The sequence below is a fragment of the Mustelus asterias genome, chromosome 4, assembly GCF_964213995.1.
Source record: "Mustelus asterias chromosome 4, sMusAst1.hap1.1, whole genome shotgun sequence".
In the NCBI taxonomy this organism is placed as follows: domain Eukaryota; kingdom Metazoa; phylum Chordata; class Chondrichthyes; order Carcharhiniformes; family Triakidae; genus Mustelus; species Mustelus asterias.
This window is the reverse complement of record NC_135804.1, coordinates 89,145,921-89,161,855: the sequence shown is the minus strand read 5'-3', so window position 1 is coordinate 89,161,855 and position 15,935 is coordinate 89,145,921. Positions and strand designations below refer to the sequence as shown.

The 15,935-nt window shown below is 43.0% G+C and overlaps 1 protein-coding gene across 1 annotated transcript in view; it reads right to left on the bottom strand.

Annotated features, from left to right (window-relative positions):
• The window catches only part of LOC144492349 (glutamate receptor 3-like), a 400,257-nt gene that overhangs the window by 141,876 nt on the left and 242,446 nt on the right, over positions 1-15,935 (bottom strand). Inside the window, exon 8 of the mRNA XM_078210344.1 lies at positions 10,268-10,372. Coding sequence (XP_078066470.1) covers positions 10,268-10,372 — 105 coding nt within the window. The remainder of the gene's footprint in view (positions 1-10,267; positions 10,373-15,935) is intronic.

Below are 15,935 nucleotides of genomic sequence, written 5' to 3'. Positions count from 1 at the left end.
GGTAAATCCACAACAATACTTCAAGGTAGAGAAGGTAGCACAATGAATACTTGCCATTTGTGAAGCAACTGCTAGTGGGGCATTGTAGGCAAAGACTCTAAATAATTTACTATACTGCTGAGTTCCAAGACGGGGAACTGTAGTGGGGTAATTTTAATCTAACCTGACAGGTAAAAAAACTGACAAGGTTGGATAGATTGCCTGTTTTAAACAATTTTACATAATAGAAATTAAAATATGGTGTGAATAAAACCAGTGGCTAAGCTATTCCATCACTTTCCCACTTATTGGATTAAGTACACCCATGATATATGAAGTTATCTGAACAGCTCAATGTATCCCTGCAACACTCTGAATTTATACTCGCTCTCAGAGGTATGGGACACAATTAGGCAGATTTTTCAATGAGTGTAATTGCTATAGTTTCCAGTGAACTTATCTATGTGACAATCTATTGCTGGCCACCAAACTGCTTTATAGGATTGTTGTTTCGCCTAAACAACACCCAGATGTCCTTTATGGGATAAGATGCAATACATGTTGCTGTATTGCTTTCGGAATAACTGCTCAAGGTCCGCATATGAGACACTGTGGTCAGCAAACAATGCAAGTTTATTGTACATTCTGTATAACGGGAACAGTTCTTCCTCCATTTCATGATGCCCCTCGTTTTTAGGTATTAGCTTACTTTCTGCATTACACTGTCTGTTGCTGACTGTCCTCAACTCCTCTCGTGAAACAAGATTCACCACAATCAGATATGGCTAAGCATGTCAACTATTCACTTGCATGAACCTACAAGATACTCACCTGTGAAGGGTACTGATGAAGATGATCTGACCATCTGTAGATGCATAGAAGTTGATGTCCAAGTCTTGACAGAGTCAACAATGTAATCAGCATCTGGTGATTACTGTGGAAAGTGAACCTTTTATCACAGAGATACATGTGTCAATGTAGATGTTGGTTGGTGTTTTCTGCACTTTAGTAGAGTTGAAGTTCTGACAACGGGCATGATGCATAGCAATTAGTCGTTCACTGCCTTCAATTTACTGAGAGTACAACTCCAATTGCCTGATGCAACTGTTGTGACATAAGTTTCTGTACGTGGGTTGAAATGCTCGGGGCCTGGCAGAGATGCCAACTTTGCCTTTAACATGTCAAATACTGTTTGCTGTGTGATTGCCCATTCCCATTCTGCATCTTTGTGCAGTAGCTTCCAAAGGGGCTCAGTGATTTCTTTGTACTTGGGAATGAATTTGTGATAAAAGGTTGGTAATACTGAGGAACAGTGTCAACATTTTCACATCAGATGGGGTTGAAAGCCCATGAGTGGCTGTTAACATTGTCGTGTATAGGTTTTACTCCTGTTGCTGTCACTCTGTACCCTGGAAAGTCAATCTGGGATGCCGTGAACTTGTACTTTGTCCTTGTTAAGCATTAGATTGTGTTGTGTGAGTTGAGTGATTACCACTTATAAGCACTGATTGTGTTCTGCTTTGTCCGTGCCATGGACAACAACATCATTGAATAGATTGAGTATCCCCTCAGTGTCTGACAGGACTGATGAAACAACCTTCTGGAATGCATTAGGTGCTGAACTTAATCCACATATTCTGTGGTATTGAAACACGCCTTCATAAGTAATGAAAGCTGCTTTGCTCTGCTTGTGGTATTTGAAGGTAGCTCTGGCACATGTAGGGCAGGAATTCCCGGCCGTACTCGCCCCGAAACCGGAAAATCCTGCCCGAGGTCAACAGACCTTACCATGGCCCACCCCTTGCCCACTACGATTTCCATGGGGGCCAGAACAGGAAGATTCGCCCCGTAGTGATTCATTAAGATTGTGGAGTCACGAAATGATGCTGATGGTTCCTGGATTGTAGGTAGTGAACACCTGTCTGGAATGATAGCTTTGCTGACCCCATCAAGTTCAATGCACAGTCTAAGTTCACCAGTACACATGTGGACAATGACTTGGCCGAATATCCATGGAGATGAGCCGATTTACTCAGTGATACCATCAGCTTCAAGCCATTTCAGCTCCTGTGACCCTTCGGAATGGATTGCAAACAGTAACCTTCTCAGGTTTTGTGAAATTGGTAGAATTGATGTGCTGCAGTGAGGAGCATGATAGTACCTCTTAATCTCCCCAAATCCGAACGACATAGTTGCGTGTAGTCTGTGTCATCAATCACATTAATGTGTACTCCGGTGGGGGTCTGCAAGATTCAAGCCAAGCTTATTAAATAGGTTTTCCCCATAACCTTCTGCCTTTGGCCACGTAGAACCTGTCTGGGCCAATTTGTTTTTTTTTCACGCACTGGAACTGTGATTGTTGCCAAAATGGGAATAATTGAGTCATTGTAAGCTTGAAGAGTATCTGTCACAAGACTGGGAGAAAGTTGTGCACAGTAATGATGGTAGAGTTTGTCACTCAATACAGATACATATACTCCAACATCAATGAGGAGGGACACGGTAGCACAGTGGTTAGCACTGCTGCTTCACAGCACCAGGGTCCCGGGTTCGATTCCCGGCTCGGGTCACTGTCTGTGTGGAGTTTGCACATTCTCCTCGTGTCTGCGTGGGTTTCCTCCGGGTGCTCCGGTTTCCTCCCACAGTCCAAAGATGTGCGGGTTAGGTTGATTGGCCAGGTTAAAAATTGCCCCTTAGAGTCCTGGGATGTGTGGGTTGGAGGGATTGGCGGGTAGATGTGTGGGGGTAGGGCCTGGGTGGGATTGTGGTCGGTGCAGACTCGATGGGCCGAATGGCCTCCTTCTGCACTGTAGGGTTTCTATGATTTCTATGATTTCTATGACACTGAGATGCCTGCACTCTTGACCGAGCAATCCTTAAAATGACCTGGTGCCATACCATCAGTGACGGCATACACATGCTGTTTCTAACCATCAGGAGGAGACTTTGCCACCTGTCAAATCAATGGGGTCCTCTTCTTCAACAACCTGCATACCTTTGTGAAGTCATTTCACTTTAAGCGTGAGTTACACATTTTCCCTTGAGCTGGGCACTGCACTGTGAATGGATGTGTTACCACCGTATTTTGGGCACATTTTTGAAGGTATACAATCATGATGTGCTCTCTGCCATTTCTGGCGGAATGTATTTCCACATTGATGCTACAGTTAAGAAAGCCCACCGACACCTCTACTTTCTCAGGAGGCTAAGGAAATTCGGCATGTCCGCTATGACTCTCACCAATTTTTACGGTTGCACCATAGAAAGGATCCTTTCCGGATGTATCACATGTATGGCTCCTGCTCTGACCAAGACTGCAAGAAACCACAAAGGGTTGTGAACAAAGCCCAGTCCATCACGCAAAGCAGCCTCCCATCCATTGAGTCCGTCTACACTTGCCACTGCCTCGGAAAAGCAGTCAGCATAATAAAGGATCCTACGCATCCTGGACATACACTCTTCCACCTTCTTCCATTGGGAAAAAGATACAAAAGTCTGAACACACATACCAACCGACTCAAGAACAGCTTCTTCCCTGCTGCCATCAGCCTTTTAAATAGACCTACTATCTAGTAAGTCGATCTTTCTCCGCACCCTATCTATGACTGTAACACTATGCTCTGCACCCTCTCCACTCCTTCTCTCCTATGTACTCTATGAACAATATGTTTTGTCTATAGCACGCAAAGAACAATACTTTTCACTGTATCCCAAATAGAAATCAAATCAAATCAAAACTACGTTTGATCATTGCATCTTTCTTTGGCAGTTGAAGACATTTTTGCAAGCACTTACAAATGTAGCAAATATCGAAGTATCTTTTGTTGACTGTTCGAATATTTGTTGGCCTTTTCACCCAAGTTAATGTATGAGTGTCTTCACACTGATTGTTGCTACCTGTGGACCGTCCCATACCCATAGTGATCAACTTAGTCTGGAACCCTGAAATCCATTGATTCCATGGAATGGGTGGATCATCCGGCCAAGAAAACAAAGTTGCTGGAGCCAATGAATTTCTCCATCTTCATCAGCAGTTGTTGTGTATTGTGTAGAGATAACGCAAACCAATTTCTATATATATCCAGGTGCTTTATTTACAAGGCTTTAAAATATTTCCTCTCATTCTTACAGCTTCATGCTTCAGTTTATTTTTTGTTTCTCTAATCTCACCCAGGTTTGAGCACAGTGAAAACGCACGCAGTCGAACACTGAACAATTGAATAATTATATATAACAACTCCCACTACACAGACTTCCCACACAATTATACCATATGGAAAGGAACAGAGGATAATGATCAATGCCAGTTACCCTGGTTGATTTTTCTTCATCCTTGCCCTGGGACACTGGGTGGAATATATCACTCCTGTGATAATACTATCCCTTTAAAAAATATATTTTAATCATATTTCTCTGCAGGACGTTTTGAGCAGTCCCTGGGATTTTGTCAGAGCCATGTTGTTGCAGCCGCTGTCCTCTATTGTTATTGAGGCAGTATAATTGACATTGTGTTGGTTTTAATCTGAACAATGCAGTGTTCTGTTGTTTTAGTGTTCCCCTGGGATGGCAGAGTAGAGCTTGATTGGGGTGATTGACAAGTCAGGTCATATGACTAGGGACAGCTATGTTTTCACAGAGAAGTCAAGTTTTAGTTCCGTTTTTCAGAAGTTGCTTGGAGCTGAGAGAGACAGCAATGAGTTTCCCCCTTTCTGGAGTTGAAGTTTTTGCTGTCTAAGTGTTGCTATTTTAGATGCTGCTTTTGAGTTAGGAGACAGCAGTCTCTCTTTTCCTTTCCCTGAAGTCTGGAGACTGGGAGCTACCAGAGACTAAGTTTACCTCTTTAAAGTTTTGTTGTTTAGAGGATATAACCTTTCCTGAAAACTGCAGTCAGGATCTCTGTCCAGAAGCATTTAAAAGCTGAAAATCCAGCATCACCTGAGCACACTTGTATTTGTGCTAACTAATTCTGAAGAAGGGTGTAAGTCTGTGAGACAATTACGTTTCGGAATCCATTCCAGTTCCCCCACAGGGCAGAGTGAACCGCAAAACTGATTCTAAAAACTGCACCCACCCAACCCAAAAACAGACCCCCACATTTGGACCTCTGTCCTAATCAATATCGCAGCTTATATATAACATGAAAGAGCAGGTCGGAATTTTAACAAACAGTCCAGTAAGATACGCTCTACGCTGTATTGAAATTGATGCATTTTAAAGATAGATATCTGTTAAGAGTAATGCTGTGTCATGTTTAAGTCTTGTAATTGGTAAAAGTTATGCTAATTATTTTTGTTATATTCTAACTGTGTTCTTAAATAAACTTTGTTTAATAAAAGCTTCCTAGTGGGTCACTTGAATCATACCTGGAGTGAAACACCACATGCTCACCAATGCCAAAATCAAATGTAAACTTCGCGTTGAGGCGAACTTCACAAAACACTTTGGGCCTGGGTCTTAACACTTCTATCAATATCCCATAGGGAGAATAATTAACAGATACAAGACATCAGATCTGGGAACTTTGTTGTCCATATGGTTCAGTTCCACACTAGGTAGGAAAACAAAACTGGCAATACAGCTACAGTGCCAAATTTTGCCTGGTTCTTTGTTTTTTTTTCTTTTTTGTATCATTGAAAGTAGATATTTGGACTAGCTTGGATGACACGCCTACAGTGGCTTGTTGTTTACTGCGCTGTACTTTGTAAACAATAGGTTACTTAATGATTGACAGATCTGGGTCAGTATCCAGCAACGCAAAGAATACAAGCCCCTTTTAATTCAATGGAGACATTCACCAACCGATCCAGCAGTGTCTCTCCAGTGAATGCCTAATCTGAAAAGGAGTTTTATATGCTCAAAAAGGAGGCACTGAAAGTTTTCCCTCTACTGCAATTTCCTTCTTCAATGATACCTTAATTAGGCTGACAGAGAAACTCCCCAAAATGTTTTGATTGGCGCTTGTGCCTGAAGTGTCAACCATGTGCATCGGACCTGTGAGTGAGGACCAGTCGTCAATGTTTATTTGACAAGGACAATGTTTCTTTGGAGTGCTTTTGACTGAGCTCATTTTTCTCCTTTTTGATTGATTCTGTATCAAGAAATAGCTCAGGAGAAGCACCTCAGTAGTTTTGACCATAAAATGTCCAATGATTTTGATAATTAATCATGCGTTTTGTTTAAAAGAATGAAAAGCTCCAGTAACTTGAATGAAGCAATGTTAATAACACAGGAAAGGAGGAACCTGGTGCTCAGCAAAACATAAAACGTTCAAGTATTAAAACCAAGTGGTGGCCCAGAGTGTCTGTCAGGTATTGGTTGCTGTTCATTTACCTATTCCATATTAAATAAAGTGAATATATCAACCTGAGCCATAGGCAGGGTTTTTCCCATCCTTAATTGGACAGACTTGAGATGAAACAGCAAAAAAAAAATGGCACCGGCGGCATACACCATTCTGAATTCTTAATAATTTTCCCAAAGAACCGGAAAGGCAAGGGGAGACTGGGCAAGGGGCGGAAAAGTGTCGCTGCCTGCCTGGTTAATTGGGCCGCTGAGCTGGTCCACTGAGCTGCTGAGATTTTCATGGCGATGGGTGACCTTTAAGAGATCTCTGAAGCTGACCAGTTACAACCTGGCAGGAGTCATAGAGTCATAGAGCTATACAGCATCGAAACAGGCCTTTCGGCCCAACTCATCCATGCTGACCAGGTTTCCTAAACTGAACTAGCCTGTGTTTGGCCCATATCCCTCTAAAAAGTTGCCATCCATGTAGCTGTCCAAATGTATTTTAAATGTTGTAATTGTACTTGCCTCTACCACCTCCTCTGGCAGCTCATTCCATTCATGCAAGAGGGACATCAGCGCTTAAACAGTTCACTTCAATGCAAAACGGTGAAAGTTTGGCCAAAGGCGTGGTGAACAATAATAACATTTTAGTCGCCAACATTTTCCTACCCTACCCCAGGTCCCACCTTTCCCTTTGCCCTAGCTGGCTGCTCTGAAGATGAAGCTCCTCCCACTGATCTCTCACTGATTTAAGACCACACCCTGATGGCAGCTGGAAAAAGGACTGCCAAGTTGGAACAGGAACATATCTTGCTTCCTTGGTCTGGTCTCTATTCCTGCACCCCGGCAACGTATTGGACAGCAAACTCATCTGTAGGATCATTAGGAACCCCACCCCATGAAAACTGCACCATGGCATTCTGGCTGAGAGGGAGAGGGGAGGGGAAATGGGGGTGGGGGTGGCGGGGGAGGGGGGGGGGCGTGCATGGGTGCTGACCTGCTCTTGTAGTCACTGTGTTTATGTAGTGAGTCTAGTTGAGCTTCTGGTCAATGGTAACCCCAAGGATGTTGACAGTGGGTGATTCAGTGATGGTAACACCATTGAATGTAAAGGGGCGGTTATAATTAATTCACACTAGAACCAATAAACTTCGTGGCTGATGTTGCCTGATGTGGGCAGAAGCTTTGTATGGGCTAACAATGCAAATGCGTCACGGCTGTTCCTAATAGCTAAGCTGAAGCCATTACAAATGAACATCTAAGCGTGAAAACTATTGCTCCTATATATGATTGCTGTTATCAGAATTTGAAGGTAGTGCAAGAAGAGACAATCTCCAGCAACTGCTCGGTAATATAAATCCAGAATTAAAAGGCAAATGGTTGAAAGAATTATGATAAACCTGCACGTCCTTAATTATGAAAGGTTGGTTATTTGAATAGTTAAAAGTGAGTACTTTCTCTTGGGAGGAATTGTGAGCTTGGCAGTGCAAAGGATTCAAATTGACATAAGCAAGTTAGTCATTAACCCAGGATGTTTTAGCAGTCAAGTTATTTCAGCCTCCTCACCCTAGAACTCCCCCTAATGACTCATTCACTCTCAGTGCTTAAAGACAAAGACATTTTTGGAAAAATCTACAGAAATAGATAGAAAAAGCAATAACAAAATCAGTTAAAATACGGTGGCAATATCTGGGCCTGAAGCTAAACAGTGGATATTGCTTTCAAAATTCATAACTATTCGATGTTTAAACAGAAGCATTAATCCAATTAACTATTCACCTTCGAGGATCCCAATGAGTAATTTGACAGCCTTCATTGTGGAAATGCAGTACTCATGCCAAGATTTTTGTCATAATGTATTTTTTTCTGTGATGTTTCATCAGAACATATGATGGTGATGATTATATAGTTTGCAACAGTAATTAAAACCTCCCCTCTCCTTATAGCGCTGATGCTTGAGGAGGTACAGTTTGATGGGCATTGCTGCCTTACCAAAGTGATCACACTCTTCCGTGAATGTCACAAGGCAAGTGTCTGTGAAGCACTATTTGTTTGAGAAGCCATTTAATTACATTACAGCTATTATCTATGTAGTCATAGGAACCAAGGTCATGGACTAAGTATTTTAATTAGTAAACAGGCTGGAGATGCTGGAAAAAATATTCATGAATCTTACGTGGGGCCACTTCACTCGCTGTGATAGGCTACCTAGGTTTCTGCAATACTTTTTGCGCGTTCTTTGCAATTGTACTACTGTTAACCATGATGGTTTAGAGAGCCTTGTAGGCTTGTTAAGAAAGGGGACAGTAAGGGAGTTGGATCTACTGGCAACGGGCCTAAGGGAACAACTGTGGGAAAACTGTGCAGCAGAAACAGCAGAAAGGAAGCAATGCTGAGGGTCTTGGCAGCAATGTTAAAAGAAGGAAATCATGATGAGCAATAGATGCGGAGAGAGAAAGTAAAGACTGTGCCATGTCATACTGAAGTAAGACATGTCAGGAAGAAAAAAGATCAACTTCGCATCTGTTTATTGGTCTCAAAATTTATATTGGGGGAGATGGGGTTCCAGGGGCGGGGGCTGTGGAGAAATCAATTTCCAGGTGCAGTGTCCTGCGACTGACCGCCCCCCCTCCTCCAACAATAAATTAAATATAGCTCTTGGGGCTAAAGGGATCAAGGGAAATGGGGGGAAGGTGGGATCAGAATATTGCATTTGATAATCAGCCATAATCAAAATGAATGGATGAGCAGGCTCAAAGGGCCAAATGGCCTACTCCTGCTTCTAGTTTCTATGTATCCCCCAACACCACCGAGAGCTCCTCCTGGTTTCACAGCAGGCACCTCTGTCTGCTTATGCTTGAAGCTCTCTGTTGTTCTCCTCCTTGCACCCCTGCCGCCCACCCCAGGAGTTACCTACCATCGTAGAATCCCTACAGCGCAGAAGGAAGCCATTCGACCCATCGAGTCTGTACCAACCACAATTCCACCCAGGCCCTATTTCTACAACCCCACACATTCACCCTGCTAATCCCCCTGATTCTAGGGACAATTTAACATGGCCAATCAGCCTAACCCACACATCTTTGGAGTATGGGAGGAAACCGGAGCACCTGGAAGAAACCCACATGGACACGGGGAGAACGTGCAAACTCCACACAGACAGTGACCCGAGGCCGGAATTCAACCTGGGACCCTGGTGCTGTGAGGCAGCAGTGCTAACCACTGTGCCACCGTATCGTCCCACTGTACAGCATCTGGCCAGCTGACTTTGAGAAGGCCCCAATTGAGGGGCTGCCTTGGGTACCCGAATTGTGTCAATTAAGCGTCTGGATGCAACTCTCCAATATTATGTGATGAGGCCCAATTTGGAGCAAACCTCAGAATTCTGATTTTAAGGACACGTCTCCGACACACTGCTCACTTGGCACTGGAAACTAGCGTTTCTTGGTCATATCATCCCCTTTAAGGTGCATCTGACATTTCAAACTTTATCACTGTTAACTGATCGGTCTTTATTATTCCATCACAAAAAGAATAGTCTGAGTCAGTGCGCCGAGTCACAGAGCAAGAGTTTTGGTTTCCATTGTGCAGCGTAAGTCCACAGGGAAATAATGTTGCACAGTGATGATTCAGACAGCAAATTTCAACCACCAAGGATGAGATACAAATGTCCACCCACACAAGATGCATTCAAAGCAAAGAAAATAGCAACTTCTAAAAAAGTATTTTTCTTAATAAGCTAATGAAACAGAAATAACAGTACTTGCAGAATTGCAGGAACTGCTTATGTTTCTCAGGGAAGGTGGATAGATGGGTGAATAATGGTCACTTTGACAAGGTACTGGTGAGCGTCCTAAAACTAGACCCGGCATGAGCCAATGTCACCAAGAGGGAAATTTAACCGATTAAAAAAGAATGCCTGTAAGTCTTTGAATTTAATATATCCAAATATAAGAAACATCATAATTTGCTTAACAGACAGACCTGCTTTATTTTAACCTACCTTCCGAGGTCCAGAAGGTCTTAGTTCATACACATCGATTGTATAGTTTGATCTACGCCCGTAGTTGTCAAACTGTAGGTTTCCAGTCAACCCTCGACCTCGTACCTGTCCACATAGAAAAATAAATGTAGAGTGACATACTGGTAACGAAAATACTTCATTAGAACAGATTTGTGCAATTGAAAAGTCATGAAAGATGCCTGTGGGCTTTTGGGAGAAGGTCACTGTGGTGTCAAGGTCCTGGAACTCCATGTACAATTTACTGCAATAGAAAATAGAATGGATCTGTCTTAAGTACAATTGTTGCTGCTGTTTGTAATGGTTCCAATTTAAATTGAAGTTAACCTGAAAATGAAATTGTCTCTAGACAGTGCGGAGGATTTAAGGTAGTCATAAAAATGTCTTTCTAAGATAATAGTACCACAGTTATCTTACAAATGAATTACTCCCATCACATCTTTTGGGTGATGACTGATCAGCAGAACTTTGAGGCTTGTAGTGAGCTAGAGACATAGAATACCACACACTTTACCTCTAAATCTGCATTCTTGAATATAGGGTTTTACCTTCCAGGAAGTAATCCTTGGGCTGAATCTTTACCTCCCAACTTGGAGCCAACTGGAGTTGGGAGGGCCAAAGGGGAGCTGTGCAGGGCCATTAATTGGAACTGCTGCAACAATTCCTGCCATTTTCATCAGATCAAGAATCATTGTGGGAATCATGGAAGGCTGGGAATCATAATGGATTGCGACTCAACACTTAAAGTGTTGTTGGGCTTGCAATTTAAATCCATAGTGGAAAATCAGATTTCCCTGGCTTTGGTACTTCTGTGTAGGTGGGTGGGTTCCTAAATGTGGGAACCCTGCCAGGTCAGTGAATTTGTGAAACTTGGGGGTGGCCAACTGAGGAGTCGGGAACTTTTTGATGCTTAAGTTTAAAAACTGTTGTCAATGCCTCCTCATACCCCCCATGCCTGATCCAAGCCCTTTATAACCCCCCCATGTCCCTTTCCTGTCCCCTCATATCCTTTTGCCTCTTCCATCATTTCCACTTGGAAAAACAAATGTCTGATTATCTGGTCTAACTGTTTTTGTTGACACAGTTGCCAGATGGCCTTATTATAAATGCTTGGCTAAGCTCTAAATGTCGCTAATACACTTAGTTCTGCAGACCAATGTTTACATAGCTGTAGAGGGAGTGAAAGTTTTGTTTGATTAACATCTGTATCACTTTGTCATTACTTCAGTTATTAACCCCTTCAGTTATTAACTTCTTTACTGTAGTTTTTCAATGCCTCTGTTTTGATTTATACAAGATTGAGAAGTGTGAAGTGGATCAAAGCTTCTGGCATTGACACCATAGTAACTGTAATAATTGATACTTTTAAGAGGTTATAAACAGAAAAGTTTAGCTTAAAGTATATTTTCAAAGCCTTCCTTTATGTTGTCTGTTTCAGGAACATTTTCAAACACTTGTCAGACTACCCAATGCTCACTGGTTCTGTACAAAGTGGATACTTGGCAAGTGGGTATAGAGGATGCATCGAGGACACAGAAAGGGCACGTAAAGGATATGGGGTAAGTGCATAGGAGTTATGTGGGAGCATGGCGAATAGGAAGGGGCATAGATAAGCGTAGGGGATAAGGGAGTAAAGGGAGCATGGGGGTGAAGGGATGAGATGTGAGGGCTAGGGATAACTGTCATCTACAAAACAGGGACAATATCCAAAAGAGACAATGCGAGCCTTCTGACAAGCTCACCTCAGCATCACCCATCTCCACTCCTGCCTTGGGCCTCCCTCGGGAGACGGCAGACCTGAACCTGGCCTGCCTAGGTATGATGTGGAGATGCCGGCGTTGGACTGGGGTAAACACAGTAAGAAGTCTAACAACACTAGGTTAAAGTCCAACAGGTTTATTTGGCAGCAAAAGCCACGAAGGGATAGCCTGTTCCAAAAGCTGTGGCTTTTGCTCCCAAATAAACCTGTTGGACTTTAACCTGGTGTTGTTAGACTGCCTAGGTGTCACAGGGACAAAGACTCTGTGGAAGTGGGAGGAGGTGACGGGTATGGGATCGCAAAGTCATCAAGCAGAGTGACTCACATTTCCTAAAGTGAAAGGAAACGTCTCTTCTCTTCTCAGAAGCTTTTTCTGATTAATCATTGATACAATGCCTCTCCAGTTTAAATTAGGCCTTAAATTTGAGTTTGAGCCCTTAACAATGCTGACTGCAGGTTTAAGGAAGGTAAGGAAATTGTGAGACTTGTGGGTTACCCAATGCTAATTCACTGCTAGGTCCTCAGTTCAAAATTCAGCGCAGATTGTTGGGATGAAACTCTCTTCCATTTGTTGCCTGCAAAGGATCTACATAGGTTAGTCAGAATTCCAGCATGCATCACGGGGCGGCACGGTAGCACAGTGGTTAGCACTGCTGCTTCACAGCTCCAGGGACCTGGGTTCGATTCCCGGCTTGGGTCACTGTCTGTGTGGAGTTTGCACATTCTCCTCATGTCTGCGTGGGTTTCCTCCGGGTTCTCCGGTTTCCTCCCACAGTCCAAAGATGTGCGGGTTAGGTTGATTGGCCAAGCTAAAATTGCCCCTTAGTGTCCTGGGATGCGTAGATTAGAGGGATTAGCAGGTAAAATATGTAGGGATATGGGGGTAGGGCCTGGGTGGGATTGTGGTCGGTGCAGACTCGATGGCCGAATGGCCTCTTTCTGTACTGTAGGGTTTCTATGATTTCTATGATCACACGTAAATAAAGCCGGCCCCATCTGGCACTAAATTGACAATGGCACTCAGAGAAGATGAATTAGGTATGGGGAATTGAATATAGTTACGCTTGTACTATAGGGGATGCTGCACTGTGGATGTAGCATGTTGTTGTTCAACTGTAAAGGGAGATTAACTATTTATATCATGGCAAACCATGGAGATCCGTAGTCTTGACACAGGTTGCCCAAAATTCCCGCTGCATTAAGGCACGGTGGCACAGTGGTTAGCACTGCTACCTCACAGCGCCAGGGACCCAGGTTCAATTCTGGTCTCGGATCACTGTCTGTGTGGAGTCTGCATGTTCTCCCCGTGTCTGCGTGGATTTCCTCTGGGTGCTCCAGTTTCCTCCCAAACTCCAAAGATGTGTGGGTTAGGTTGATTGGCCATGATAAATTGCCCCTTAGTGTCAGGAGGGCCAGGAGGGTAAATATGTGGGGTTATGGGAATAGGACCTGGGTGGGATTATTGTCGGTGCAGGTTCGATGGGCCAAATGGCCCCTTTCTGCATTGTAGATTCTATGATTAATATTCCTCATTTTGAAAAACATCTTGGAAAAAGGATTACAAATAACTGCAAGCTTTGAGTTTCCAACTGAAAAAAAATAACTTGCCTTCATATAACATCTTTCACAGCCTCAGCAAAGCATTTTATGCCCAATGAAGAACAGTGAGTACTGTCGCGTAGGAATTGTCAATTTGCACTCAGCAAGGTCCCGCAAGCAGCAAGGAGTTAATGACCACATAATCTGTTCTAGTGATGTTAGCTGAGGGATAATATGTTTGCTAGCACATTGGAAGAACTCCCCCACTCTTCCTCAATTAGTACACCATAATCATTTACATCCCCCTGCAAAGGCAGTTTAATGTCTCATCTGAAAGATTGCATCATCAACAGTGCAGCACTCCTTAAATGCTGTTCTTGAGTGTTAGCCCAGATTAAGTGCTCAAGTCTCTACAGGATGACTTGAACTCACAGCCTCTTGACTCAGAGACACTGCTAAGCCACAAATTCATTGGGAAAAAAAGATGCTGTTTATAATGCTTTGTATTACTGTTTTTGGTTTAAGTCATTTAGATATTGCAAGCCCTTTTGTCATGCTGTTTTGGATACAATAATATGGTACCATTGCTGTGATAAAACAGAAAAAAGGAAAGTTTTGCACAGTTGTACCTGAATAAAATACATTTGTTAATGTTCTTTAATTCTGTTATAAAATATTCAGCACCAGAAACCAAAATATTACAACAAAATTCCAGCATGTACTTTTTTGGTAGCCAAAGAAATATCACTACTCAAAATAGAAAATAAAAATTCCACCAATTTTGATCTATAAGATTGAATGTGAGGCCATTCTTTCCAGTTGGGCTCCACAGAGCTGTTTATAAGCTTTCATAATTTTAGGTCACTCTTTCACCCCACAAGAATCTATAAAAGTTGAACATTTGAAATAGAAACAAAACAAAACTGCTGAAAATACATAAAAATTGACTTTCAGTTATATAATACTGTTCATAACAGAACAACTCAAAGTGCTTCATGTAAAAATCAGCATGGATACCATGGGCCAAATGGCCTCCTTCTGTGCCATCAATATTTCTATGTTTAAAAGCCAATTCATTATTTTTGAAGGGAATGACCTTCTGTGTATGCACAAACAACAGCTATGGATGGAATTTTCCCGGTGTCCATGTCGGCAGGACTGTCTGGTCCCACTGATGGTGAAGCCCCACTGTAGGTTTCCCAGCAGCATAGGGTGGAATCAATGGGAAATCCCATTGACACCAGTGGGACCAGAAGGTTCCATCACTGGCCAACGGCGTGCCACCTCACACTGCAAGAAATGCGCGGCAAGGAGGCCAGAAAATCCCCCAATAGATGTTTTCTTTATTCTTTGATGGGCTGTGGGCATCACTGCCAAGGACAGCATTTATTGCCCGTTGCTAATTGCTCCTGAACCTAGTGGCTTGCTAGGCCATTTGAAAGGGTAGTTAAGAGCCAACCACATTGCTGTTTTTTTGGAGCCACATGTAGGCCAGACTGGGTAAGGATGGCAGGTTTCCTTCCCTATAGGATGTTAATGAACCAGCTGGGTTTTTAGGAACATAGGAACAGGAGTAGGCCATTCAGCCCCACGAGCCCACTCTGCCATTCAATCAGATCCTGGTTGATATGTGGCCCAACTCCATGTACCTGCCCTAGACCCATATCCCTTGATACCCCTGCTCAATAAAAAATTGACTTAAACCTAACAATTGAACAAGCATCCAGCCCTAGGATGAGAAAGAGCATTCCAAACCTTCAAGATTGATCAAAATTGGATGGAATTTTTATTTTCTATTTTGAGTAGTGATATTTCTTTGGCTATCAAAGAAGTACATGCTGTATAAAACACTCTCTGTGTGTAGAAGTGCTTTCTAACATCTCTCCTGAATGGCTTGGCCCCAGCTTTTAGATTATGAGCCCTGGTTCTAGAGCCTTCCACTTGTGGATACAGTTTATCCTTATCCAGTCTGTCCTTCGCTGTAAGTATTCTGTAGACTTTTCTCCGATCACCCCTCAATCTTCTGAATTCGAGAAAATGAAGGCCTAATTTGTCTAATCTCTCCTTGTAATTTAATTTACAATAATGGATCATCGTTGCTGACACTGGCTCTATATTCCAATTCTGAGTTAACGTCATCATTAAGACAATGATGAGTCAGAGGGTGATCTGGGAGGCTGGTGGAGGTGGGATGCCTCACATCCTTTAATAAGTACCTGGATGAGTACTTGACACGCCATAACATTCAAGGCTATGGGCCAAGTGCTGGCAAGTGGGGTTAGGTGGGCAGGTCAGGGCATTTCAGGAGTTGGTGCAGACGCGATGGGCTGAAAGGGCTCTTCTGCAATGTAA